The sequence below is a fragment of the Hirundo rustica genome, chromosome 3, assembly GCF_015227805.2.
Source record: "Hirundo rustica isolate bHirRus1 chromosome 3, bHirRus1.pri.v3, whole genome shotgun sequence".
NCBI lineage: Eukaryota > Metazoa > Chordata > Aves > Passeriformes > Hirundinidae > Hirundo > Hirundo rustica.
Genome location: NC_053452.1, coordinates 64,104,264 through 64,131,777, shown reverse-complemented (window position 1 = coordinate 64,131,777; position 27,514 = coordinate 64,104,264). Strand labels below are relative to the sequence as shown.

At 36.1% G+C, this 27,514-nt stretch overlaps 1 protein-coding gene across 12 annotated transcripts in view; it reads right to left on the bottom strand.

Annotated features, from left to right (window-relative positions):
• Window positions 1–23,526, bottom strand: part of TRDN (triadin) — a 233,259-nt gene extending 209,733 nt beyond the window's left edge. For 10 of the 12 annotated variants that reach the window (XM_040058143.1, XM_058420013.1, XM_058420012.1 and 7 more), the window contains exon 1: window positions 15,898–16,357. In XM_040058143.1, coding sequence (XP_039914077.1) covers window positions 15,898–15,919 — 22 coding nt within the window. In that variant the 5' untranslated portion in view covers window positions 15,920–16,357. Of the gene's footprint in view, window positions 1–8,045; window positions 8,154–15,897; window positions 16,358–23,389 lie in introns of those variants that run through there. The other 2 variants (XM_058420014.1, XM_058420015.1) reach the window with 2 other exon arrangements.
• Between the last annotated feature and the right edge of the window lie 3,988 nt (window positions 23,527–27,514).

The window sequence follows — 27,514 nt, the reverse complement described above, 5'->3', positions numbered from 1 at the left end:
AGCCTCTTGCAGTTCCTATGTCTACTTTATAATGTTAGACATAGGGTTCAGCCTAATTTGGCAGTGGAAGACTAATTAACATATAAGAAGAATTCTGCAGAGCAATCCTGAAAACTCAGTGATACATCTTAGAAGAGAAGAAAACCTTTCCACTTATTTTAATCAGTCCTGAAAGTTTTCATAATGTTAAAGCTTTGCCTCTATACTGTTAAAAAGATTTTATTTCAAGTTTAAAAAAAAAAGCCACCATCTTGAGGTGGGCCCTTGATGTTATTATTGCTAACTGGAACTGAAAGTGAGTTGCATCAAGGAAAAATTTTGACCTGGTTGGAATGATAGTTTCCTTATTACCTCCCATGGATTCTAAATCAGCTAATCTTTAGCATCTGCTGTAAACATGCACAAAGTCATCACTAAAACATTCAGCTATGTTTCACAAGCTGTAACACCTCCCCACATTCTCTGTAGAGCAGATCCATATAGCTCCAGTATTCCTAGCCCACAGCAACAGCAGGTGCTGCAAAGTTTCCACCCAGCTTGAGCGCCTTGCGTGAACATCAGACACTTGCAGAACCTCTATAATGTTCCTGGCATCTTGCCTTGACCTTCGTTATTTTGCTTTCTGACTGTTGGTGAGGTAGGAGAAGACAAGAAAAAAGGTGCCTGATGTTCAGCCATTAAAAGCATATTTATGCACATTTGTTGTCATTTTGTCCCAATGTTTTCCGTCTGACAGAAAATCCTTTTGTTTCATAAGGATGAAATAGAGATGGTAGCTGATATTTTTTGCCAAACAACATGTCCTGTGATCCCAAGTTTTCTAATTATGCTCAAACCTGTCCATATAAACATAATGTTCTCTTATTTACTAAATCTTCACATAGTCTCTAGTCATACTCAAATTGAAGAATATATTTTGTGTATTTTATAGATCTTCAAATCTGGATTTGTTTACCCCTAATCTTCTAATACTTATCTTCCCTCCAGTTCACATTCTGTTGCAAAGCCATATTATTTTTCTCTGAAGAAAAGAAACAATGAGAATCTCCTGACCACTGGTTTAATGCTCCTCTACATTAAACATAACATGGGCTTCCCATGAATGTAGTTGTTTGTCTTCTCCAGCCATTTTTGTAAGTTTTTTACACACATTCAGCATATGGATAAAGATCCTTGAACATGTCCTTCTTGGATTTTAAGGATACCTAAGCCACCTTCTAATTTCAGGAAACTTTCAACCAATTTTCTGATATTTCTTTAGTGTTAATACAACAGTTTCAACTTATTACTTTGCCAGTATAATGAAAAGACATAGAGATGTCCTCTGCACACGTAGAAGTTGATGGTCCTTTCTAAATTTTTAATAAAGCTTTCGGGTGTTTCTTAGTAACCCTGCCTACATGTTAGCAAGATTTTTCTGGCTTTTATATTCTAGTCAAAGGTCTATTCATCATCTAACCTTTCTTTATTAATTTCCTTTTCTATTACATCAATAGAGTACAGCTTCAGCAGTAATTATGTATGTGCTAATAAATAAAAAATTCATACTTTCATATCTATTGAAAATGAACACTTTCTTTACAGTCAATATTTCAGCCTTAGAGCTTACATTTACTATATCCTTATGGTTCTATAACTGATAAGCTTTCACTCACTAACACAATACATGCCCCCAGAACTACAATACATTCACAAAGCTATTAAACTGTTATGGTGGAAGACAAGAATAGACACAAGGTGTATCTAATATAATTGAATGAGTAATACTGAATAACATTCACAGTATGAAATAAGGAAGGCCTTAAGGCATTGTACTATACTTGCCATTTTTCTTGGTTTGGTTTGTGGTTTTTTGGTTTGGTGGGTTTGTTTGTTTTTGTTTGATTTGGTTTGTTTGTTCGGGATTTTTGTTTAAGCTGGTGCTTTATTTAGACCTTAGGCCAAGTGCCATGTAGGATGTGTGAAATAAACTGTATAGAACGATCTTAAAGAACTTTAGTTACATACTGCACCATGCACTATGCACTCCTCAGGACCTGAACAGACAGGGTACTTATGATAAGTAAGCGGAGAAAAGCTTACCTGTCTTTAGGGTTCTTACATCATTGGAAACTGTGAGAGAAAGATATCAGCCTCACATATAGCTGTGCCTGACCAACAGCCCAGATCAACTGTTTATTCTTACTTATCTCGATAGTCAGGGCAGAAGCAGTATTAGTTTTTAAGGGACATCCATGAGATATGTGTTATAAGAGAGAACTGCAACATTTTTCTTGACCCCAAATAGACAGGAATAAGTTGAGTGCTTTTCACTCCGTTTCCTAATGTTCAGACCTGGAGCAGTACAACATGAGAGTCACTTTGGTATTTATTCCTCAGAGGGGACTATTCCCTAGTAAACCACTGCACAAATGGACATAGAAGACCATTAGACATCAAGGACATGTTAAAGTCACCATTCCCATGATCTAGTATTAAAAATGTTGATAACTTGTCTGAATGTATGAAAAAGTCTAAGATCTATTTGTCATGGAAAAATATTGTCATGATCTGCTATCATGCACAAGTATTTCTGTCCAAAGTGATACTTCAATTCACATCACCTTTATCCAGGAGCTACTTTTTTTCAGAAAGAAGTATAGATTAAAAATAGCATTTGAAGATTTGTATAGTGGAAACTTTGGCAGGTAACTTTTACACAGAATAAATTCTGATGATACCTTCAAAAGCATACAAGCCATGAAAATTTTATTTGTACAAGACTTCTACAGAAAATTAATAGTCTGTATGTCTGGAAGTTCACATTATTCATATCTATGTCCAAAAAAATATGTTCATTAAATTCTGGTTATAAAATCACTGAACAATAAAATATTTTGTTATTTCCATATCTTCCCTCTTCATTGCCCTGGCATTTAAGCAAATTGTAAAGCTAAGGCAAAAGTTATGTTTCTTCAACAAAAAGTAAATCAGAAAGGTACTAAATGTTAATGAAAGGCTCAAAATATGTGCTTTTTCACATAGAATAGGTACTCTTTTTTTCAGCTGGTGAGACACCACTACAGTTCTAGTTCTATTCAAAGAGATTGAAAATACGCTCTTCAATTACTGTGAAAATAAAAGGTAATGTTTCTATACTTAATGTGTCAGGAAACCTTTATTCTTTCAATTAAAATAATGAAAAGCATGAAAGAAGTGGAAAAATTGAAAGCCAACATAGATAGTCCTGATTGTAGCTGAAAACAGGTGAATCTTTTCCAAAACCATACTCAGAGTTTTAGCAAATTTCATGCAGACAGCATTCATAAAAGGTCTACGTAAGTGAATCTACTTTTTGAAGATTCATATTATTAACCAAAGTGAGATTATTCTCTACAAAAACCTTAAAGACAACAAGGATTTTGTTATTATTAATAGCAACAAAGGGTATTTCAAAGGCATAGACTGGAAATATTCAATGAGTCAGCAAATGTAAAAGAGTTTACAGTAAACACCAAAAGTGGAATAAAAATAGGACTAAGGGAACAACTTTTAATGTTATCTTCAAGAACTGGAGTGTAGAGAATTCATTCTGTGAAAGCTGAAAATATTGGCTGAGTTTTCATTCCCACTAACTTGAATCAGTTCGGTTTATGGAAAGGTGGGACTTACTTGTATATTCCTTAGAAACAACTGAAAAAAAGAAAGCTGTTTTAGTGAGGAAACTACTGAGAAAACTATTATATTAAAATATACTTTCAAAAATACACTGACGTTTCTGAAGTTTACAATATGCTTCCACAACCAAAAATTTAAGACCGGGTACAGTTCTTCTGTGAAATGCATGAAGCATGAAGATTTTAACACCCTCATTTCTCTGTCTCCAGAATACACAGCATGTTCTGATATAAAGTGTGTTAATGTAGTTCATGCTTAATTTATATTTACTTAAGTAAAGCATCCCCTAAAAGAGAAAAAGAGAAGGGTCTTGAATGAAGAGGGGAGGGGAGGGGAGGGGAGGGGAGGGGAGGGGGAGGGGAGGGGAGGGGAGGGAGGGGGAGGGGGGGAGGGGGAGGGGTAGGGGAGGGGAGGGGCGGGGAGTGTGTTTTTCTGTGTTTCTTTTTTATCTTTTCCTTGTCTTTTTCATTTCTGTTCTTTTCTTTCGTTTTCCTTTCCTTTTCTTTTTCTTTTCCTTTCTCCTTCCTTCTTCTTTCCTTCTTTCCTTTCCTTTCTTTCCCTTTCCTTTCCTTTCCTCCTCTCTTCTTTCCTTTCCTTTCTTTCCTTCCTTTCCTTTCCTTCCTTTCCTTTCCTCTTCTCCTTCCTTTCCTCCTTTCCTTCCTTCCTTTCCTTTCCCCTTTCCCTCTTCCTTTCCTTTCCTCTCCTTTCCTTCCTCCTTTCCTCTCGAAGAGAAGAGAAGAGAAGAGAAGAGAAGAGAAGAGCACTGTGTACAACCAGGACTCCACAGGCTTTTGTAAACACTCAATTTTTTATCACACTTTATATATTTTCTTTGTTTTGATACCTACTCTTGTGGAAAAGATGAAACCTGCTGGTGTTCTTGGGGTTGGTTGGTTAGTTGGGTTTTTTAGCAGACTGGAGATTGATTTCCATATTACATAGCAAACTACAAGCTGTTCACCAGCCAACTGAGAAAATGAGTAGTCAGGGTGGGAAGAAAATCCAAAGAATTTTAATGGACTTACAAGTTTTTATTCCACCATTTCTTTCTAATCATTAACTCAAGGACTTAATAATAATCATAACTATTTTTTATGTCCTGTGTGCCCACAAGATTCAGGAATTCTGGATTCTGCAGAATTTTTTTTGCAGACACATAGGACAAGAGGAAAGATCTCCCTTCCTGCTTATTAGCATAAACATAGAAAAACAGGGAGATGTGGAATTAGCTAAAAAATTAGGTTACTAGGCTAGAAAACAGACCCATATTATAAGGTGGTTTTTTGTTCTTAGTTAAATAGTTTCACCTGAAGAACAGCTGCTTCCTCCAGTGGGACAAGATCAACACTGGAATTGCTCCAATGAAACCGAAGTACATCTGTTTTCAAAAGAAGATGTAATTCATATCTGCCTACTTGGGCATTTTCAGGGAAAGATGGAGCATCTGGAACTTAAAATTGTATTCACGTTTGAGAAATGTCAAGAATATGTAAAAAGCTTGATGAAAGAACAGAGGGGAGAGTGGCAGAGTCTACAGATACAAGGAATCAATGATTACAACTTCATGATATTTGCAAATAAATACTCTGCATTCACAGCTCTGAGTGTCTCAGTACCATAGAGAGAACAATGGAGAGGGTTAGTTGAAATTTTATATAAAGTTTTAAGACAAATTTCTGTTATGCTGACAAACTATTTCAGAATGTGAAGATTTCTGATATTTGAGAATAAACTCAAAAAACACTGTAACTACAAGAAGTACTGTGCTGCCTGTTCTGCTTGAAGTAGCACTGATTTGAGGCAGCAGAATTAAGATTTAATAGACAGGATGATTAATGGGAGTATAAAAGCTGGGGAAAGCAAGGCATGAAGGTCGTTTGGAGAGGTATATTCCTGTGAGGAGCACTGGCTCAGCTGCCCACTTTCTTGTACGTGGCGACTTGGGACCACTGCAGCCATCCAGCACTGGAAGGAGAGGTGTTCCACTGCAAACAGCTCTGGCAGGGGGTAGTGAGGAATCTCAGAGGTCCTGAAGCCTGCCAGAAATGGCCACCTCCAGGAGAATGAAGAGTGAAGTAATCACTTTTCTTCTTCTTTGTGTTACTCATGCGAAAAGCTCAGGTTTTGAGAGGAAGATGTAAAGCATGATTTATATATCAGAATAGCACAAGTAAGCACTAAAATTACTCTCCAGAGTTTAATCACAGCATCAAAGAACAATTTAGAGTTGAGATGTCTGAGATCATTGAGTTCAAACTTTGACTGATCACCACCTTGCCAACTAGACCGGGACACTGGTTGCCATGTCTAGTGGTTTCTTAAACACTTCCAGGGATAGACTCCACCACCTCCCTGGGCAGCCCATTCCAATTTATTACAATCCTTTCCATGAAGAAATTCTCCTGAAGTCCAGCCTGTACCTCCCCTGGTGCAGCTAGAGGCTATGTTGTTCTTGTCCTGTTACTTTTGCCTGGAAGAAGAGGCTGAACCCCATCTTACTACTATTTCCTTTCAGGAAGACAGAGATAAGGTCTCCCCAGAGCTTTCTTTTCTCCAGGCAAGGGAGGGTGCATTTGGACAGTGGCGTAGTTTAATAATTACTTTACTAGCACACTGCAGCTTAAAATTATTACCAAAAAGTCTTTATTCTGTAAAATATTAAGAAGGTCAAAGAATCTTTAAATTATTTTAGGATTCTAGTGAAGAGACTGTTTTCAGCTGCACAAAGTGAAGTCATTAGACCAATGTAGCGCTGACCTCAGCACTACCACAGGAAAAAAATATTAGATCCAGTGCCACCTTACAGTCCTGACAGCCTCCACAGATGTGGCATTATTTTTGACCTGTATTTCTGACACACTGAAGAGTGGATAGCAACATTGTTGTAGAAGTTAGCTTTACAACTGACTAACTTTCCCTTTTGTGAAACTGCCCTTACCATTCACAGTGTGAAATGCATTTGCCTATCCTGACTGATGAATGAAACAATGGCAAATATATGTTAAAAAGGATTTTTTTACTAATTAGTTTTTAAGACTAAATCCTAGTTCTCATCACTGTTTTCTCTGTGTAGTTAAAATCATCTTAATTCATTAACTCTGGAAAAATTGCTGAATCCCCTTCCCAATGAACTAATATCTGCATATGCACACTTTAAATCACATTTAATTTTTAAGCGTAAGCTGAAACCTCATCAATATTTGCAGCTAACCTTCCAAAGATTTCCTGAAACTGCATTCTCATATATTTATAGCTGTTTTCCACATAATTTCCAAAGTTCCTTTCTTTCCAGAGTAACGGTGACCTAGAAAATTTTCCCTTGTGATTGCTCTTACATGGGCACTGTATAAAGAAAACAACAACAAATCACTGGACACTTCTGGTTCAATAAGAACTTGCAGGCAAAATACAGTCAAGTTGTAATACAAAATCTATGGATATCTCCCTCATGATAAGTGAAAGGAATAGGCATGGAGCTGTGTCTCTGGGCAGAGGGACACACTGCAATTATTTCTGGAAACACACAGGAGAGAGTAAGTTGGGAGAGTTTTTACTGCTACTCATCTGGAAATTCATCACTTCATCTGCTTTGCTGATAGAAGAGTAGAGTGTTAATATTGTTCAGAACATTTCAGGTGGCTTCTATTTAATCAGTACAAAATCTCAGTGTTAGAACAAGAGATGCATTTTAGGATAAATAAATCTCACATGGATTAATTCTACTTGAGCATCCATGGGACTACACTTGCTGGGAAAATTATGCTTGTACTTAGTTTTAAGTTAACATACCTCTTACTAAAATAAAAACTTTATCAAATATATTTACAGATTAAAAAAAAAAAAAAAAAAAAAAATGTTTCGTATCCTTCCATTTTTGAATCAACAGAAAACCTTGTGTTCTCAGAATTCACTTTCTACTGCAAAATAACATTTTCATCTACTTAGCAGGTTGTGAGATAAATTTAAGATAGACTAGTAGTGCTTCTGCTCCAGCTCATAGGATGCAGGCATGTAGTTGTCCCAGAGAGGCAGGGCTCACATTCAATCTCTACCACAGGTCTTTTGCTATAATAGCATTATACTAGCTTCCTGGTAAAACAAAACAGAACAAAACTTCACCAAAAAAAACCCAGCAAACCAAATCAACAGTAAATATGTAAAAGAGTGAGCATAACTTTGGATGTCTCCCCATAAAATTCTCACATTATTTATCCTTATCTTGAATGGTGATGCAAAAAATCTTCTAGGAAAAAGAGACTTTTAATGTTTCCTTTAGAAAAAGCCATTGGAATTATACTAAATTTATGGTGCAGTTACAGTTTAAATATTGGGATTACAAACAATTCAATGTATATAACCTGAACTGTACCATATATATAGGTTCTCACCTCTTTGGGGTGCCAAGGTGTATCTACATCAGATGTGTTCATGTACTATTAGAGCTGACTTCAGTAAAAGTTGCATGGATAGACCTGAAGTCAAAATTATGGTCCTACCTGCTGTAGGAGGAAAAAGTCAATGCAAAATAAAGACCTTAACATTTGAAAAGATGTATTAAATTAGGCCTCTAAAAACAGTAAAATAGTTTCCAGAAAACTATATTTATGGTAATTTTGTCAATTGTGAATAGCATCTCAGCAAAGACTGAAACAAGATTTAGCCTTCCTGACGTGCATAGAGAACCACAACTTAAATCTACATAATGGAATATAGGAAAAGATTGAGTTCATTTACATACCAAAGGAGGCTACAAAGGCTTAGATTCATTGTGCCTTTGACAATTTGACTCCAGGCAAAGGTACAGAGATACTTTTGAAGCTGTGAGAACATAAGCACATAGAGGCAGTAGCAGGTCTTTACTTACCACATATTTGTAAAGGATTTTTAAAAATTATCTTTAAAGATAGAAAGAGGAGACTTCTCCAGTGAGAAAGTTTTTCTGTGCCTGGCATTAAATATTTTCCTTTCATATGGTAAATGTCTTTGCAAGGCACCAAACAAAACTTCTAGACCAGATACACAATCATACTGTGCTCTCAGACTTATTCTAAAAGAAGGTCAATCTGCCACTGGACTCAAATGAGGCTTATTCAAGACTCAAAGCCACAGCTTTTAAATACCGATTTGTAAAAAGCTCAGCACAGACTATGAATTTGAGCAACTGAACTGATTTGAGTGAAAGGATAACATAGGTAAGTTTTCACATTTGGACCATTTGAGATTAAAAAAAAAAAAAAAAAAAAAAAAAAAAAAATCAGTACCTCCTATGTTTTTGGTTTTGTTTTTGTTTTTCTATTTAGCCTCCTCTACATTGCATGACCTGTTTTATTAGCTCACCTCTTTTACTCAAAATATAATGAGTCTAAAGAATAATGCAGCTGCTTACAATGTGCTTTATCATGTACTTCTCGTTCTGTTTGCATTTAGAGGAGGGGAACAAAAAAGTATTGGAGGCTGTGAAGAAAAGGACCGACCAAACGTGGGAGAGAATAAGATCTGTCAGCAGTGTCACCCGGTATTTCTGCTACCTATTGGTGTCGCTATCTCTTCCATTAGTCAAAGATTTGGTAGCCATGTATTTGCTTCGCAGTTCCCCAGACAGACTTTCTTACATAAATCAACGGTGCTGTAGGCACATTTTAGAAAAAAAAAAACCAGAAGCTAAATCTTGCTGGTCCCTTTTGACCACATACAGCTTAAACACACTCCCATTCAGGAATCTAAAGTCTGAATGGTCTGCTCCAATGCACTAGAACAAGTCATACTATATGTAGGTACAGGGACATGACTAAAATATTAAAAATTATAAGAAAATGTTTAAAGTTGAAAAGAGAACATGACAGTGGGATCATATGGATAATAAGCTGTCTGTCCATAGCTTTAACTTAAGTGTTTAGATGCAGTGACTTGATATCCTACTTATCTTGCTTATCTACTTCATGTACTCTATGACCAGTCTGATCTGTCGATGTAAAGCAACAAGGATATGAAGCCTGCCGGTCTCTGTAATTTCTCTTTGACCATACTTTTGGTTTGGTTTTAAATCAGTGAAAAACTGTGTTCCTCTTTTACACCTCTCTGAAGATATTTCAGTATCTAAAATGAGGATGCAGAGGGAGGATATAGGCACAGAATATAATTGTTGATGCTTTTGGAATCATAAACTAAAGTTTTCTATAAATGTAATTTTAAAAATGCCCTTTAAAATAAAAAATTAATTTAAAAAAAGCTATCAAGCCATTACAGTTTTGAAGAGTTAAAGAAATCACTGACTTGTTAGAAACCACTGGCTGAGCAGATGAAGTCAAATTAAGGCAGCATTTTGTTGAGTGTATAGCCTGTTTGTAAATGCAAAGAATGTGCTCCTTATTTCAATTTATTTCACTATTTGAACTCAATTATTATCTTATTTATATCATGGACAAATAAGGATTTTTTTTTTTTTTTTTAAGTAGAAAATATTTTTTTCTTTCCCTAACTTTTAAATAAACATTACATGAAAGAAAATTTGCTTTATCAGTTATATATTCTTGTAGGATGCAGTACCCAGGACCTAAATTAGAAATAGTGCTATATTTGTTTAATAAATCATTTAACTTATCAAAATAACTTATATTTAAGATGGACTTTTTCTATTTAACCAGTATGTAAATGTACACATATAAACAAATTTTGAATGTTGTGTTTGCACCATTTTAATTGAATTCCAATTTCCATCTTAATGATGCTTGACAGAAACCACAAGTGAAAATGAAACCATTATCTAGCAAAAGAGCAAGGCTCTATTTACCATTCTCCAGCATTAAAAACCGCAAAAAAACCCATGAAAATCCCAATAAATGACTCCCAAAATATAGAATTTTCTATTAGACAGATATTTAGATTATATTTCTCTCTAAAAGGCATAAATTTAGTGAGAAAGGCTGTAATTCAGTTGCCATATTAGTCTGTTTTGGAAAAAAGAATGATACATGATATATGTAAAAAACTTGAAAATCGATATTTTGAAATCCAGGTTTCTTGTTTGTTGATTCAAATCATGATAAAAATCAACAATCTAAAAGTCTTTTCAATGATTTTGATTTAAAGCAGTTCACCCTCAATACTGTAATATGGTTTAAGCTGGTAAAATGAGTAGTTTCCACTAGTTCAATCTTTTTAAACAGAGAGGAAGCCAGTGACTGTCGGCATTTGAAAGATAAGAAAAAGGGGTTTTATTTCTGTAAATGGATGACCTGCTTCAACTATTTTGTTCCTCCTTCTTCAGTATGTCCTGAACAGAAGCCAGACCTGTATTATTAAAAGTTTTAAAGTAAAATGGTTTCTGCTTTCCAGAACTCAGCAGTAAGAGCAGACTGCTTCTATCTCTTACTCAGTGCTTATATTGTAGGCAATGGGTAAAAACACTCAAAATGTTTCTAGACTAGATTTTTTTTTTTTTTTTTAAAGATTAAGTCCCAGAAAATGTAGATTGGGACTTCTGAGAATATAAGCAGTTACACAGATCTCATTTTTTAAGTCAGTGGTAACTGATCTTGTCAATAACTTGAAAACACCAGTAGGATTTTAAAAACATTTCTCATTATATTCTTAAAATATGCTCCAAATACTTAAGATCATAACGTAATTTAAAAAAAAAAAAAAAAAAAAAAAAGTGAATAAATATTCAGAGCTGCAGTCCAGCTGTTTGCCCACAAGTAAACAGGAGCTAACTGTACACACACTCTTTTAGCCTGTCGTGTATAAACACGATGCATTAGCTTGTCCCCCTGGTTTACAGCTTTTCAGTCTTCCTGCTGTCCAGAGCTAAGCTCCTGACTCTCTAAGGGGCTGCCTAAGGTAAGGAATTATATGTAAGTGTTGTGTTGTACCAACCGAAGGCACATAAATACTGTATCAGCTTTGAGTAACATTGTCCACAAATTCTAAAACCTAAAGGTCAAGCTAATCAATTTGGCCTCATGCTAACCTCAAGAGGCTATGAGAAAACACCAAGGCTGAAGAGAAACTAACCAGCAAGCTTGTACAGGCCCACAGTCACAGGGGAATAAAACTTTTAAAGAATTTCAGTAAGACTTTGGAGCTGTTGCCCACAAAGACGTTTTTACAGGCAGACCTGGGTTTTCTGACTTTTTAAAATTTTGTATAATTATGCTGTGGATTTTACCTGGTTGTTCTGAACACAGAGAGATTTCTTCAAAAAATCATAGTCAAAATTGTATTTTCCTTTATCTACTGTAATAGGTATACTATCTTCTTCCTCATCAACATTGAAAAGCAGAAAGAGAAGACATCTTTTAATTTTGAAAATTTTCTAGATGCAAAGAGATTCTATAGAAACATCCTAGCTCCAAGTATAAACAGCAGTCTAAATGAAGGGTAGGAAGCCTCTTATGCCTTTAGTCATCAAAATGAATCATCTAATCCAATTTATTCATCTAGGCCCCTGTTGCAGTCAGCACAACTGGCACCTCTAGCAGCAACTCATGAATTACCCTGAGCAGTAGCTATCTGCCTCTTGCCTCTAGTGTGCCTTCATTAAACATTTTGCCAATTGAATACCTCTGTTAGCTTCTGACCATCACACTCATGAAATAAGTGGGATTATACCCTCAGGCTCTTGTGTGTTATTTCTCATACTTTAGTAGTTTCCTGTCTGTTAATCTTCCAGCATACACATCTTTTTTGCCTTTTGAAATGGTTCAGACCTTAAAACTTTTCACAGTTATCCAATAGCCTGAGAAAAGGGCTGAAATGCAGAAGCTAATTTTGATCTTTTCACTGACAAGCTGTGTGTAGCCTTGGGGCTAGCCTGTCTCCTTGCAGCCTGCTCCCAGACAGAGGAAATATGTAGTTGCACAGCTCTCAGCAGCAAAATGGGGACCAAACTGTGACTCATTGTCACATTTTTACTTGACTCCTGCTTCTCTCTTGCTCCACTGGGGAAATAAGTTGTGGCAGACAAACAGCTGGCACAGAAACCTTGTCTTTCTCCTCTCCTCACCTCCCTGGATTAGATGAGTGCGCAGTCTCCAGGGCATTGCAGCAAGAAGAGCTGAGTCTCTGCTCATTCTTCCCTGCGTGGGAGGATAAAATATCAGGGGATGGTCATCAACCTTGCACTGTGACCTGCAGGAGATTGGACTAGAAAGGACCAGCTATAGTGCTGGCGCTGGAGCTGTTGTGCACATGCAGATTAAGCTGTACATTGGCAGAAGTAATTTCTCAGAGGTGTAAGCCTTTTTCTCTTGGTGTTTCAGTGTTGGCAGCTCCAACTGCATCTGCCGCTGAGTCCAGTCCAATCCCTGTGTTCATAGACACAGTGGAGTAGCACAGTTAGAGACTCAGGGTTTTTAGACAGTCTTAAGTGGACCACAGTAAAGATCCTGGCTGCTGCAAGAATACTCAGTAACTGCTTAAATATAACAATTAGAGTAATAATTAATATTCATTGTAATTATGTGACTAATACTAACATTAATATTAGATCCTGGGACTGTTGGAAAGACAGAGTACTTAGTTTCTGTTCTGAGTGTTTCTACCTTTTTAAATACAATTTTAAGGACTTCCACTTTTTAATAATACATTTCTGTGATTGCAATGATATGTAATATGAGAATGCTGAAGATAATCCTTTGGAATCTTCTCCTAAATACTTGACAGCTGGAGACATAGGTTCTGCCAACTTTCTAAGGACATTTTTAAATTGCTGTCTTCAGGGATCTCATTTTGTCTTTCACAGTGTATATTTCATCAGTATTTCCACAACTAACAATTTGTAGCTTTGTAAAAGAATAAGTAGCACATGTGGGTTTTGGTGCAAGTAGAAGATGTAGGCTAATAGTTTATTGACTACATATTAAAGTAACTTAATCTCATTGTCATTATCATGCTGCTGACCTGAAAGAGCTCCCCATTGCCCCTGTTTATCTCTGAATAGATCATTGTCCTGATCTGTCAGACTGTCAGAAAGAGAACCCTGAGATGTGCACCAGCACACCCTGCCAGACCTGGGCATCTCTCTGAACCAGCAGCCACACTGGCCATGGCAGTGCCTGCATCGCTGCTGTGCCCTGCCCTCTGATGTGTCAGCATGGCACCCCAAAAGGCAAGAAGCCCAAGAGTCTGGCTCTGTGACTGACAGTGGAAGAAAAGAGTTATAAATACCTATTGCAAGGAGCAAGGGGTTTAGTACTAGCAAAGTCATGAAGAGCCCAGCAAATCATGGGCTGGGAGGTGGTATGGAAAACAAAAATAAATTGTGTGAAGTAACAGGTAGTTGAATAGTTTGTTGCTTATCCAAACTATATGTTGCTGAGGTTTATATCTAAACTTTCAGACTGGGAGTGCCAGTACGAGCCCCAGAGGAAAACAAATTGCAGTTAAGCATTAGCTTCAGGCTGAATGCATACTATTTTGCCATAAATAAAATTTCTATCTTGTGGATACAGCATCTAAAAATCAGTCAATCACTACAAGTGCATTCCAAGTACACGAAAACAAAAAGCTAAGCCAAACATAACTAAACAAACACAAATTATATTGTTTATTTCCCTGTCACGTGGAAGGTCAGCTTTCTGGGGAGCTGATGACCCTCATCATTTAAGCGTATGCTTTGGACCCTCATCATTTAAGCGTATGCTTTGTGCAAAAAGCCCCTCAGAAGACATACTGTTACAGCTGTAAATACACTCCTGTAAAAACATTATACAAACAAAATAATATTTCCAGGCTCTATTTTTTTTCATTCTATGGTCTTTTGTTTCATTCTAGAGTCTTCAATTTTCTTTCTTTAATAAGGTAAATGATTGAAAACTCAGACTGGTTGGAAAGCCTTTTATTTTTTTCCATCAATTTTGGACCAAAAATCTCGCTAATTTGGTTATTTCACACATTTGCCCCATAACAGGTAGAAAATAACCCATATTTCCAACAAACCTAGATAAGAATATCAGAATAAACCAGTTAGTATCCGGGTTAAGGCTGTCAGGCTGAGCCACAAGTTTTGGCAGTATTAACCAGAAGTAAATTATAGATCCATCCAGCTGCTGATTAAAAAAAATCACACATAGCCTAGTGTGGCTAACCAGACACTGAGCAAGGATTGTTCTACTTAACATAGTCCTAACATCAGCCTTTTGGAAGGAAGGGAATCACTTTCTAATAGCACTTAATGTAGATCCTCTTACAATTATGAACAACAAAAAATGGAAGATGAAAACTACATCTTTCATGCACTGAAACACCACACAGCCTCAAGAAGCAGAATAAAATAATTCTCAGAAGACTGTATTTTTGTCATTATTAAATTTTTGTTGTTATTAAATTTGGACAAACAGTGGGAAAAAAAAAGTTGGAGTGAAATTCAACTAAAACATTCAGTGTTAGAAAGGGTTATATTTTAAATATATCCTCCCTCTGACTTCAGCTGATAAAATATTGTTATGCATCTAAAATGTTATTTAAATATGAATGGTCAGGAAATATTAAAGTACATGAAACATTCACATTTTAGAATATGTATTTATTGGCTAATACAATTGCCTTTCATTCTTGCAGGCCAACATCTGGCATATTTATTTAAGCACAATTTTTACTGATTCCCTTAGAAGTCTACCTAAATAAGGACAGAAGAGGGGGTTTTTTTACCTTTTACCCTTCAGTAACTTCATGTACAGTTCACAAATACTCTCTGCTCCCTATGGAAAAACCAGGACCAACAAATTAAACTATTCTGACTCTGGTAAATCTCTGATTATAAGGGTTTACCAATGCTTTTTCTGAGCAAAGGCTTGAGAATAGAATACCCTGAACTTCAGACATTCCCTGTTTGTATCACTCTAATGGAGCTGCTTAAATAATGGTGTTCTGCAAATAAAACAAGGTTATTTTTAGAGGTGTATAGAGAACTTGCTTCAGTAACTGGTAAATGCTCAAGATATAGGAGTGAAAAAGTTAAAAAAAACCCACCAACCCCCCCTGCAGCACCCCCCCCCCAAAAAAAAAAAAAAAACCCTCAAACAAACAAACAAACAAGCAGAAACAGAAACAAAAACCCACCACAAACCAAAAAACTAAAAAACAGGAAAGAAAAAAAAAATAATTCAGGAAAAAACAAAAGATCCAAGATTGAAAATATTATTTGCTAAGAATAACAAATCATTTTGATACGCCAGTTCAATTATACTGTTAAAGAACATATCATTTTTGGCAAATTATATTTAAAAATGGTTACTGTACCTTCTGCTGTTATCTCAGCCATGATGATGGTAAGAGATACTCTGTTTAAAAGGTCAAGATTTACTGTGACAGCTTAGATAGTACTTTTGGGTTGCTGACTCTCACAGGAGGTGCAGAATGAGAAGGAGGGAGGTCCTCTGCTTTTTCTAATTGTGTTCCTTCTTCTTTTATGTTCCCTGAAATTCTCTGCAGAATCCTGGCCTCCCAGAACAACCCAAGGCCTTCCAGAGGCAACACTTAAAGCTCAGTCTAAAGTATCAGCTTCTAACAAAAATAGCCATGCCTCAGAGTGAACCTTCAGCACGTTTTCCTAATATCCTCAGACCCATGCACACCACAAATAACATGTAAAAAACCACAGCTCTAAACAGGACAGGAATGCATGGAGAGGAAACAGAAATCAAAAGACCTGGGAAAGAACTGGGAAAGAACTATGCAATGCTCCTACAGCCTTGCTAGCATAATTGCAGTTCTTTGAGGGGTATGTCAGGAAACATGAAATATAGAGCTCAAAGTAACCTTATCCATCCCAGTACAACTTTATTCTTAGCACACTCAGTGCTTAGCACATTCTTCCTGGCCTTATATGGCTTGGGGAGGGTCCTATGGAGCTCATCGCTGACTAAGGGGGGGGAGGTAAATTTAGGTGATTTTCTCCACTGCAATTCTTAGTTGCAGTTCAGAACCAACTAAGACACTAATTTAAATGAATGATCTTGGTCTGGATTATGTGGGGTTTTTTGGTTTGCTTGATCCTTTTCTGATTTGCTGCAATTAACACACATACCTGTGAAGTTCATCTTAGTATCACAGAACACTGTTAAAATTTTAAATAATATTTTATATAGTCTTGACATATGAAGGTAATAAGCAAAAATATTAAGTAGATCAGATTTGGTATCCTGTGTCTGATTCATGGAAATATTTAAGTAGCACAAAAACACAGTGATATTTACAATGATTTTGTATAACTGAAAAGAAGTGAATTCTTAAAAGCATTTAGAGGAAGTAAAATATTAACAATTTAAATAAGAATAATAATTTTAAAACCTGAGTGATCTTGTCATTTTACTGCTTGCAATTTCACAGCTGTAGAATTACGTAAGTGGTCAAGAGCTTGACAACGAAATTGGCAAAAAAGTTCCCTGAAGCCAGCATACCTCTACCTAAATGTCATCGTCACATGAAATCAGAAACCATCTTAAATAACTCCTGCTAGTGAACCTATAGTCACCTTGTCTCTGCTACAGGAGTTGGCATTTACACTTCTCATCTTCCCCCCAGGAGATGTAAGCACTTGGCTCTGTGGCAAAGTGTAGGAAAAGGAATCTATTTATCCATTGGACAAGATGCAGAAACAAACATTCATTGAACAGCAAAACCACCGTCAGGTTTTTTTCTCTTCCCTCTATACTTAACACACTCCAAACCTGCCACGTCTGAAAATGGTAGCTTTTTCTAGGCGAAGCTTGCATTTGTGCTTAAGTCCCTTTCTTCTTTAGTTCTTCTGACCAAATGTGTTGCACTGACAAGTTTGATTATCTGGTGCTGAGTACTCAGTACTTTTCTCATTGTCCTTCTAACCTTATGTTTGCTCCTTTAGCCTGCTCTTCAGTAGATCCTTCTCACTAAGGCTGATAAAGATATTTTAGAAAAAACTTTATTTCTTCAAAAATGCTTTTTCATGAATACCAAAATGGTCTGAGTCACATTCACATATCTACAAAACAGCTGCCAACAAAAGGTCAGTGGTTAGTAAAGGATGATAGAAGGTGTGATACTAAGGCAAATCCCTTGTTCTCCTTAATTATTTCTCTTCTGCTGAAGCACTTCCATTTTACATGAACAGTTAAATATTTGGGGTCACCTATATTTTGACAGCTTTACTACTGGCTTGAGATATGAGACAGATCATCTGAATACCCGAAGCACAGAGCTAATCAGTCCTGAGAAGTCAGGATTTTTTCACTTGTATTTCTATTTAAATTGAATAAAATAATAAAGTTTTAGTTTGGAAATGGGGGAAGAGAGATAAATGGGGAAAAATCATGTCCGAATATTTTCTTGTTTTATGTAGCAAGATCCTGATATTATATATATATATATATATATACACACACACATAATCAACACCCAGACATGGGTGTTTGTTTAACTAACTATGTGCATGATTGTCTGTCCGTCATCACTTTACATTTCAGCTCCTACCCCCTGGCCTCCTTACTTCATGTCTTACTCTCTTGTTATTATTTATGCTTAGCCTCAATCATGGACTGTTATTCTGAAACCAAATTACAAGAGCAGAGGAAGTGAGAGAATCCAGTTTGAAAGCAATTTTCCATCAGCCCAGTGGCCAGAAAGAGAAGTGGTTGCTACCCTCTGCATCCCTTGCATGCACAAAATATTCATCCTGGGAAGCAGGCAGAGGATGTCATATGCACCAATATCTTACATATGTGTGTGGTTTTAGGCACATATTGGAAGTTACATCGTTACTCCCTTTAAGGAGGAAAAAGTCAAGGGATCTGGGTGTCGTATTTACTAGAGACAATCACAGCCTTGGTGAAAATACACAGAATTAAAATAAAACATGTTGTGTGTATGTGCATATATGTTCAGGCTAAAAAAAAACAACCCTTGTAATCTGGAATTTATAAAGAATGTAGTATTTTTTCTATATAAGTCTAAAGAATGGAAAATCTGAATTTTTTTAAAAAGTTTTTTCAAAATCTGAAGTTTATCTCCTGACTCAGTTTAGGAGTTTCTTTTAAACTAGTCTGTGAAACTCACAGTATGCAGAAAGTGCAAAATTTATCTTCATGCATGCATATAAATCTTCATGCAACAAAGTAAACATATTTTCTTGACCTAGTTTATATGTTGAAAATTGCATTTTAGTGGGAACCTTTTCTGTCTAACCTGACCAGAAATATTCTTTTGTAAGACACCCTTTCTCTCTCCTTGCACCACAAAGAGCAAGGAAACTGAAAAATCTAAAACTACTTTGGTTCTCGCAAGTGATATCTAAACATGGACACACACAATTTTTTCATAATTTCTTCTGATTATGCCTTTGACACAAAGAGAATATACTCTTGCCTCAAGCTGCCAATAGATATTCCCCTCCTACTCACAGGGGTTACATGGTAAATGAACTGTCCTGGGATCAATTCTCACATTCAGTGATGGGAAGGGGTGGAGGGAAGTATAAAAAGCTACACCCTCACACCAGATTCCTTAGATACACAAGTCTGTGTTAGACAAAAAAAAAATACTGTTCTCTTTGCTCTAGGCTTTCCTGGATAGTGGAAAAAGTAGCAATATTAGGAAGAGGGGAGAAGGACATACTATGCTGCTGCTAATGTCTAAATATAAGCACTTGCCTTGATCTCAGATAATGCATATTTCAATTAGAAACCTAACTGATGAAAAAAATTAAGCAATTATTTGAGTGTTGGTTTTTGGTGGTTTTTTTGTTTGTTTGTTTTGGTTTGGTTTGGTTTGGTTTTGTTTTTTTTGTTTTGTTTTGTTTTGTTTTTAATGTCAGAGGTTTACTGTTTGTCAGATTCTAACGCAAACTTCTGCTTACTGGTGAAAAGTTTGATTGTTTATATAATCCAAGTAGAAATATACAAATACTTCATGAACTCATTTCTGGGCTGTCTTGATGATATTATTAAAAAGGGAATTGGGGGAGAGAACAGTTCACATGAAATTAGGAGGTAATGAGGGGAAAGACTTTGGTACCAATATCAGGAAGTATTGGAGGAATTGAGTATACCTGTCATTCAACAAAAAAAAAAGCAGGACAATATTTGAGTTGTCTGCTAACATGTTACTGATGACTTCTCAGGGTTCAGTCCTACTGAGAATCAAACTTCACAAGAAAAGAGTTTTGAATCCCAGTGCAAGCTCAGCAGCCCAGCTGAGTCTAGGAAAGGAAATTTAACTATAACTCTGATGCACCCAGTTATGTCCATGGATCAGATGTGAGTATATTGTTATCAGAAACACCCAACAATATAAGAACGAAGTATAGGATGAAAGTATAATGAAAACAAAGGAGTGAAATAATGGTACTGAATCTAGTGAGTAAGAAAGACATACACAGGAGCAAATATAGGATTAGAGTGAAGTCTGCCAACTGAGCATTGTGCAGATGAAGCTGGTTTCCTCTGAAACAAACTTTTTGTGCTTTATTTTTGTTTAGGAATACTGTTACCTCTGGATCATATTTTCATTCAGGCCCACTGTGTTTTCTAGTATGAATAGGAACACACATTCTGGTGCCTTTGAAGTCGTGATCAGTCAGAGATGTAGCTGTGACTTTCTACAGACCATTAGAGAACTCTTTTTTTTTTTTTTTTTTCCATTTGTGATGTATATTTCTTAATTAGTGGTTGTAAGATTTTTGGAATCAACATGACCAAAATATAGACGTATTCTGGATATCCTGAAGCACACCCAAAATACAAAAGAAAGCAAGACTTTGGTATCGCATGTGATCTAGGTTAAATTTTGGTGTATATATGTTTGTCTCATAAATCAATTTGCACCATTTTTCAGAGAATTGTATACATAGTAAGTTTAAACAAGTTTTTATTTAATATGTAGGAGACAGTAGGTTGAACTCCACAGTAGATCTGTCCTACATTTAATGCCAACTGCTGACAGACAGATAAGGAGCTCTGTTCTGTAGGCTGACTGGTCTGAATGCAAATCAGCCTCTGCCTGGGGACAGCTGACAAGCACACTGGGGTCACATCACCTTGGCACTCTGAGCTCATTAAAGGACACTTCCAAAACTATATGATAGAAACATAGCAAGTACAAAAGAAAATATCTATAATACTGACTATTCTGTTTTACTGTGGACAATATCCCTATTAGCTATTGTCCTGCAAAACTGCTGAAGTAGCCTTAGTCAAGGTGTGTGAAAAATGAACATTTTCTAACACCCAAGAAGGCCAACTCATTATAAAACTACTTCCAGGAAATAAGAACATCCTACTTAGTCCTCTTACAAGCTGGCCAAGTAGGCAGTCTATGGCAGGAAATCAGACTAAAGCAGTCCCCTAGCTTAGGAGATTTGGGTGTCTTCAGTGTTCTCTGTGTTAACTATAAAAAATATTACTATAAACTTTGTTAATTGCAGCGGATCAAGGCAGATGGCACTTGGATGACCTTTAGTAGCTCCATGTAACACGCTTTTCCTTTTCCTTTGATTACTCTATTCTTGCTGTTCTTAATGAGTATTGTTTTATTAGCACCTATGTGGCTTTACTTTCACATCTAGAAGATTACTCAGAAGCTCTTTCACAGACGAGTTTTATGACACTGAAAAAAGAATATCTGGAGATGACCCTTTTTAAGAAACAATGACAAAAGGTACACTATAATTGTCGTTTTCTTCTGGACAATCTGTATCCGAGCTTGACCATGGACAGAACATAGAAAGTTGCCAAATGATTATTAGAGATGGGAATTGGCTCTGACACAACATGAATTACTCCTGTCAAATACTGATTGAGAACTGTTCAAATATAACAAAGTACTTGGCATCTGGTCAAAAACATCCTTGTAAAGAAAGGTAACTTTAGTTCCCATGACTTTCCTGGAGAACAAGAATTTTCTGAAAAAAATTCACTGATTTTAAAAAATATATATATTTGAAACAAAACTTTTATGCTGAAAGAACAAGACTGAGAAATATATCACATAGAAATACCTAGAAAAAGAGCAAATTTGTTCCTGAACTTTGAATTTCAAACCCAGCCCCAAATCTCCAGTAATACATTTTGAATTTGTCTTCACGTCTTAGCCTTATGAATAATTTCAATAGAAATCTGCATTTAATGTTTTGTGGGTTTTTTTCCAAGATATGACCATAGTCAAGTATGTTGCCAAAAACAGATGGAGAGAAAGACAATTCTGAACAAAAGTCTGATGTGAAAAGATGAAGACAAATAAATGTTTTTATGCCAAGTACTTGGAGGAAAAAAATATGGAGTAAAACTAAGTATCAAGTATCTTCAATAATGTGAACCCTTTTTGGGATGTTTTAAACTATCTGTTCACGCTGACCTTCTCAACCAAGGGGAAATCTCATCTTCCTTTACATTCAATAGATTATTCTTTTGTTTGATAGAGTACATTATGTATCACATGTTCTTAGACACTCAGGCTAGACTGGACCTCCCCTAGTCACATTGAAGAAGTATTTGCCTTGTAAATAAACCCAGTCAAAGTGTCAGGAGGTCCCATCTGCATTTTGGCACTTTCATACTTTTCTGAGAGCAGACACCCAGTATCTAGGCACAGTGAATTAAAAGCCATTTTCAAGCACTTTTTGTCCTGGACATCTCTGTGTGTGATACAGCAGCAGGTCTAAGAGTGGTTTTGCCCAGACTTTGTGTCTCCTGTGTTTTGTGTTTGGGTTTTTCGAACGTCAAATTTTTCTGCTATTGCCAGGTCCCTGTTTGCCCTGGGACATCAGGTGCTACTTGATTTATGCAGTTCCACAGATACAATAGATAGAAGCTCCTGACAGTGTATTTCCTAATGAAATACAAAAGCCTGTAGATGAATTAACTCTTTATGTGCCACAGTCACCCATCAGTACACAAACGTATGATGCAAAATGCTGAGGAAAAAAATCAAATCTATTACGTGTCACAAATATGCAGAGAGACAGATATAGAACAAAGGAGAAAAAAATGTAAAGCAGACAAAGTATTTCAGCAATTCTCATCTCTAAGAAAGTAATTACATGAAAGAAACCAGATTTATGAAAAAAGTTTGTTTCTACTACAGATATAATTATTCTTTGTGTTTGCCCTTTCTTCCAATTCTAGCTTTGATCTGTCCAAGACTGTGACTAGAATGCAGTCACAGTCTTGGACAGATCAAAGTTAGAATTGAAGATGAAGAACTCACATTATTATTATTATTATTATTATTATTATTATTATTATTACTGTTTAAAATCTAATCTGTGTGGGGTTTTTCTTTTTTTTTTTAATTAGGCAATTTAGTTTCTTTACAGAGTAGAAGTGGAAGACATGAATTAATAAATTTAACCTTATCAGTGCTGGCAGCTGTGACTGCACTGAAAAAAATATGTCAACAAATTAAAGGATCTTTTAAAAGGAAAAATAATTTTGAGCATTGATGTCTTTACAACTCATCATAGTACATATATATCAATTTTTCTTCAATAACACATCGCCACTTGTCATTGTAAATCAATTTAGATTCCCATCCAAGCTCCAATATACGTCCATAGTCAACTTCCTAATCCAAACTGTAAAGAATTTTTGTCCCCAAAGTATTTACTGAAAAAAAATTGCTAGATCTTTCTTTCTCCTCTCCAGCCACTCTGAAAGAGCAGAATACAAACAAATCAAACTTAGAGGACTACAATGATCCTTAAGGGACAGTTGCACCATTTCTTTTTCCAAATTCCCTGTTTAAATGAAAATAAAAGTATTACCCCAGAAGCACTCAGTAGAAGATCCTCAGCTGTGTCACCAGAGCTCTGAAGGCAAGACAAGGGCATTGGGGACTTTGGGAAGCTCCCGGATGCATTCCCAGAGCCTGAGGGAAGCGTGCAGCTCTGGTACAAGTGGCACAAACTGCAGCTGCCAAGGAGCTGTTGGCAGGTGTTCCCTGTGGGGTGAAGGGGCCGTGCTGCCAGACCCGGCAGGGCAGCACGTCGAGCTGTTGTGCAACTGTAAAACAATCCAGACTGGGACGTAAATATTTTCTGGAGGATCTGGCCTGCATTATAAGGGTTTGTGCTTGAGATAATTTTGTGGGTCTTGGAAGTAATTATAACTATACTTGTGGTTTTTAAATTCATAGGCAGTCTGTGAAGTGGGCATTTGACTAAAAATTTCTATTTTATATGCCTTGTACCTTAAAGATTTTTCTCTTTGGCCACTCCTGCTTCTTTAACTTTCCTCAGCTACCTGGAAAGTTCAGGGTTTTGCTCAAATTCATGTCAGAAGAAAGGTTTTTTGAAGAAAACATAACCTGAATATTTGGATTCTGGTTCACCTAACAATGTTGTCTTTTGATGAACAAGGAAAAAACGTGTTTCTTGTTACAGAGGTACAAACAATTGAGAAAGAGTTTTGGTTTTGATGTATTATGGTTTTGTTGTATTATGGTTTTGTCCATTTTTTTTCCTAAAGAGAGGGAAATTAACTAGGCTTATAGTCAATCTCTGAGGAAGGCAGATATAAAAATACTTCTATTTTCCACATTTTCAGAGTAACAACAATAAAAATGTTTTATGTTCTACAGATAATAACCAGAGCGTGACAGCTGAATGGGGCAAACCTTTGGTTCAGCTGCAGAAATAACAAAAGCCACACAACATCAGATACACAAAGAACGGAAAGTACAATCCACCAGAACATGCATTTTTCACAATCAACTAGAACATACGCTTTTCATGTATCACCAAGCTTGAGCTAATGTTCAAAGTCATGTTTGTCACCCATATAGAGCAAAGAGGTGCCTGACACTAATGTGGGTGTTACACAGCCCTGGGAAGGTTATGCAGAGGCAGAAGACTGCAAGTAGTGAGTGGTTCATGCCACAAGCAGAGTTATGGTCCCAGTTCCCCTATGTTACCGGAATCGACAAACCTGCTCTGTAAATTATGCCATCCCACTTCCTTTTCAGCATTTGTCAAATGAGTCCTTCTTACCACCATTCTCCCCACCAGTAAATTTTGTTTTTAGTTAAAAACCTCCCAACTTTTAATTTGTCACAGTAGTACCCTAGCAGCAACAAGCAAACACTTCTGGCAGACTAAATCCTAATGATCTTTTTAAAACACTCAGAGTAATGTTTCCAGCTTTCCACTTCATACTAAAACCAGTGGACTGGAACAGAAATTTACTCTTGCTTTTTTCCTCCTAAAAGACTGACATCAGTGCATATTAGAAAGAGGAAAAAACTTCTTTACATTGTCTGAGTATACAACGTCCGTCAGTTTATTGGAGTCAAAAAATGTGGAGGATCAGGAACTTAAAGCAGGTGTTCCTGCTTTAAGACAATTCATGTCTTGGATGGTCTGCATGGTTTTTGAGGGGTTAATTTAAACACACCTGCCACTCTTTAATACAAGGCAGTTGGAGTATATTAATGCTCTGCTGAATTATTTAAAAGATATGACTAATGCTTTGTGCACCATAAGACTGTTATCTACAAAAATAACATCAGTGTCAGTCATTGCTGAGTGGTTAGGATTTTGTCACTAACATTTATCAGTGTTTCTGAGTCCTTAGTGTGAGGAATTCTGCCAGGTTACCAGCTCTCCTGCACCTTGAGGTGTAACACCCAACCTACAGATTCTTCTACATTGCCTGTTTTAATCAGAGTTGAATGTGTGTAAAATTTAGAGTCTCCTTCCTGAGCAAAATTTCATAAATTTTCTGCTAAACTAAAGACTGTGGAGTAGATATGTTAGACAGTCCAATGTAATATAAGCATTCTTTCAAGAAGGTAGAAATAGATCCTATGCAGGTTTGTTTTTTTTTTTTTTCCTGAGTCCTGAGAAGGAGCAATATTATCTAATGCAATAGCTCAGGGAACTGAACTGAATAAAATCTACAAACTAAAACGGAGTTCCCACACTTCTGTGGCAGTGATATTGTGTCCTCTAATGTATAAAAGATTCTTCAGTTGCCTACCAGAAATGAACCATCCCTGAGAAGAAAAAAAAGCTAGCATTAAAAAGCATGAAAAGTAAATTTTAGTACTTTCATTTATGGCACAACATACCTTTCCCTCATCGTAAGTGTCTGACATCAGATGAAGATCGTTTGGCTGTGCAAGTTATTTCTGATAATTATTTGGAAGAAGCTTTTTGCTAGTTGTTGATCATGCATTGCAGTGGGGGTTCTAGAACCAAAGAACCTCTTTCTCACCCAACTTGATCAATTAAAGGCAAATTTTCAGAGTATTCAAAGAACTCAGCTAAAGCAAGTGAGAACTGCGGGAAATTTCAAAACTAAAATGTTGATTATGTACTTTATTGCTTGCATATTTATATTGCATTTTCAATCACTAATTGTAAATATAAGTATTTAATTAAAAATACATATATACAATGTTTATACTGAAAGACAATTTTATTAAGTTATTGAAAGTTTTGCAGTCATTTGATCACTTGTTTTTCATCAAATGCTCAACATAGCTGGGAATTTGAGTCAAGTTCTGAAAAGAGTATGTGGATGTGTGCATGTGTGAATGAATGAGTGAATGAATGAAGGTAGCCACATATTTTACGGGTCTAGTCCTTTATTATTTGCTATTCTCAATGTAAAAGAACATATAACGTCTGTTACATTTCTTCATAAACCTTGTGGTCCACTTTTACTTATTTCTAAAATAATCTTGTCATACACTCCACAGAATGGAAACCTAATTTCCATATCTGAGAGTATTAAGATATTGTATCCCAGATTTTAGTTTAATTTTGTAGCTTGCTTTGTTCTTCTTTGGAGTACTACAGATATACTGTACAAAATCCAGTAGGTCATGATTTGAGTGTTATCTAGTAGTCTCACACAATGGTAGCAGCTTACATCATCATAGTCACAGGTTATGTAAATCCCAGGACAAAATACTGGAAAATTTTGGGACTCAAAGTGTTCCATTAGCTGTTCAGATGTAAGGCTATAGAGAGCTCTAGCTTGAACAGTGGCAACGTTTTGTACCTATGTCTGAACATGCTTGAAAGCAAGGATCGACTGCTATAGCATGAGCTGTGGGAGGCACAGGGAAGAGGTTATCTTGCTTTTTAGAATTGTGCTACCCTTCACCAGAGAAGTATTATACGTAAGTGTGCCTTTGGGATACTAAAAAGGTATGGGTACATCAAATAATTTACAAACTAAACATTCTGATCCAGGTGCATACCCACGCCTTTGTCATGAGAACTATTTTCTGCCAAATTTTCAGATTGGGAGGTAATTTACATCCACAACTCTAAAGAGAAAATCAAGGGCCTCACTTGAATGAGCCTCTCTCAGTTGCTATAATTTTTACATTTCCATTAACATTATTTCAGTTGTGCCACAGGCAAATAAATTGAAACATTAAAATGTGAAATCTAAATGATTATTTAATAAATTTGTGCAAGAATCTGGAACCCAGTGTAACAATTTGACACCTGTGATTGTTCACTGTGTCTGTAAAATAATATAGGGGGTATTCATCTGTCACTATTAAAAAGAAATGAATCAGAATTATTAAAATGTATATTCAGCATGAGCATTTAAATACTTTGACACATTTTTGTAAAGAAAACCCCATATTTAAATGCTATTTTCCAAATAATTAACATTATTAACTCACTGCTAAAAAGATTATTTGCATAATTTTTAGGATATATAATTAAGACAGTGATTTGTATGAACACTACTCTTGAAAGAGTTTTAAAAGGTTCTCCTTTCAAATAAAGCTTCTATTTTTACAGTCACAACCAATAAGGCAAAATTAAATACATACTCCTTGCTCTTTATACTTTTCATACTTATGTTACACAGAGAATAAGAGTGTATTTTGAGGCTGTTTTGAAGAAACCACTGCTGAGAGAAAT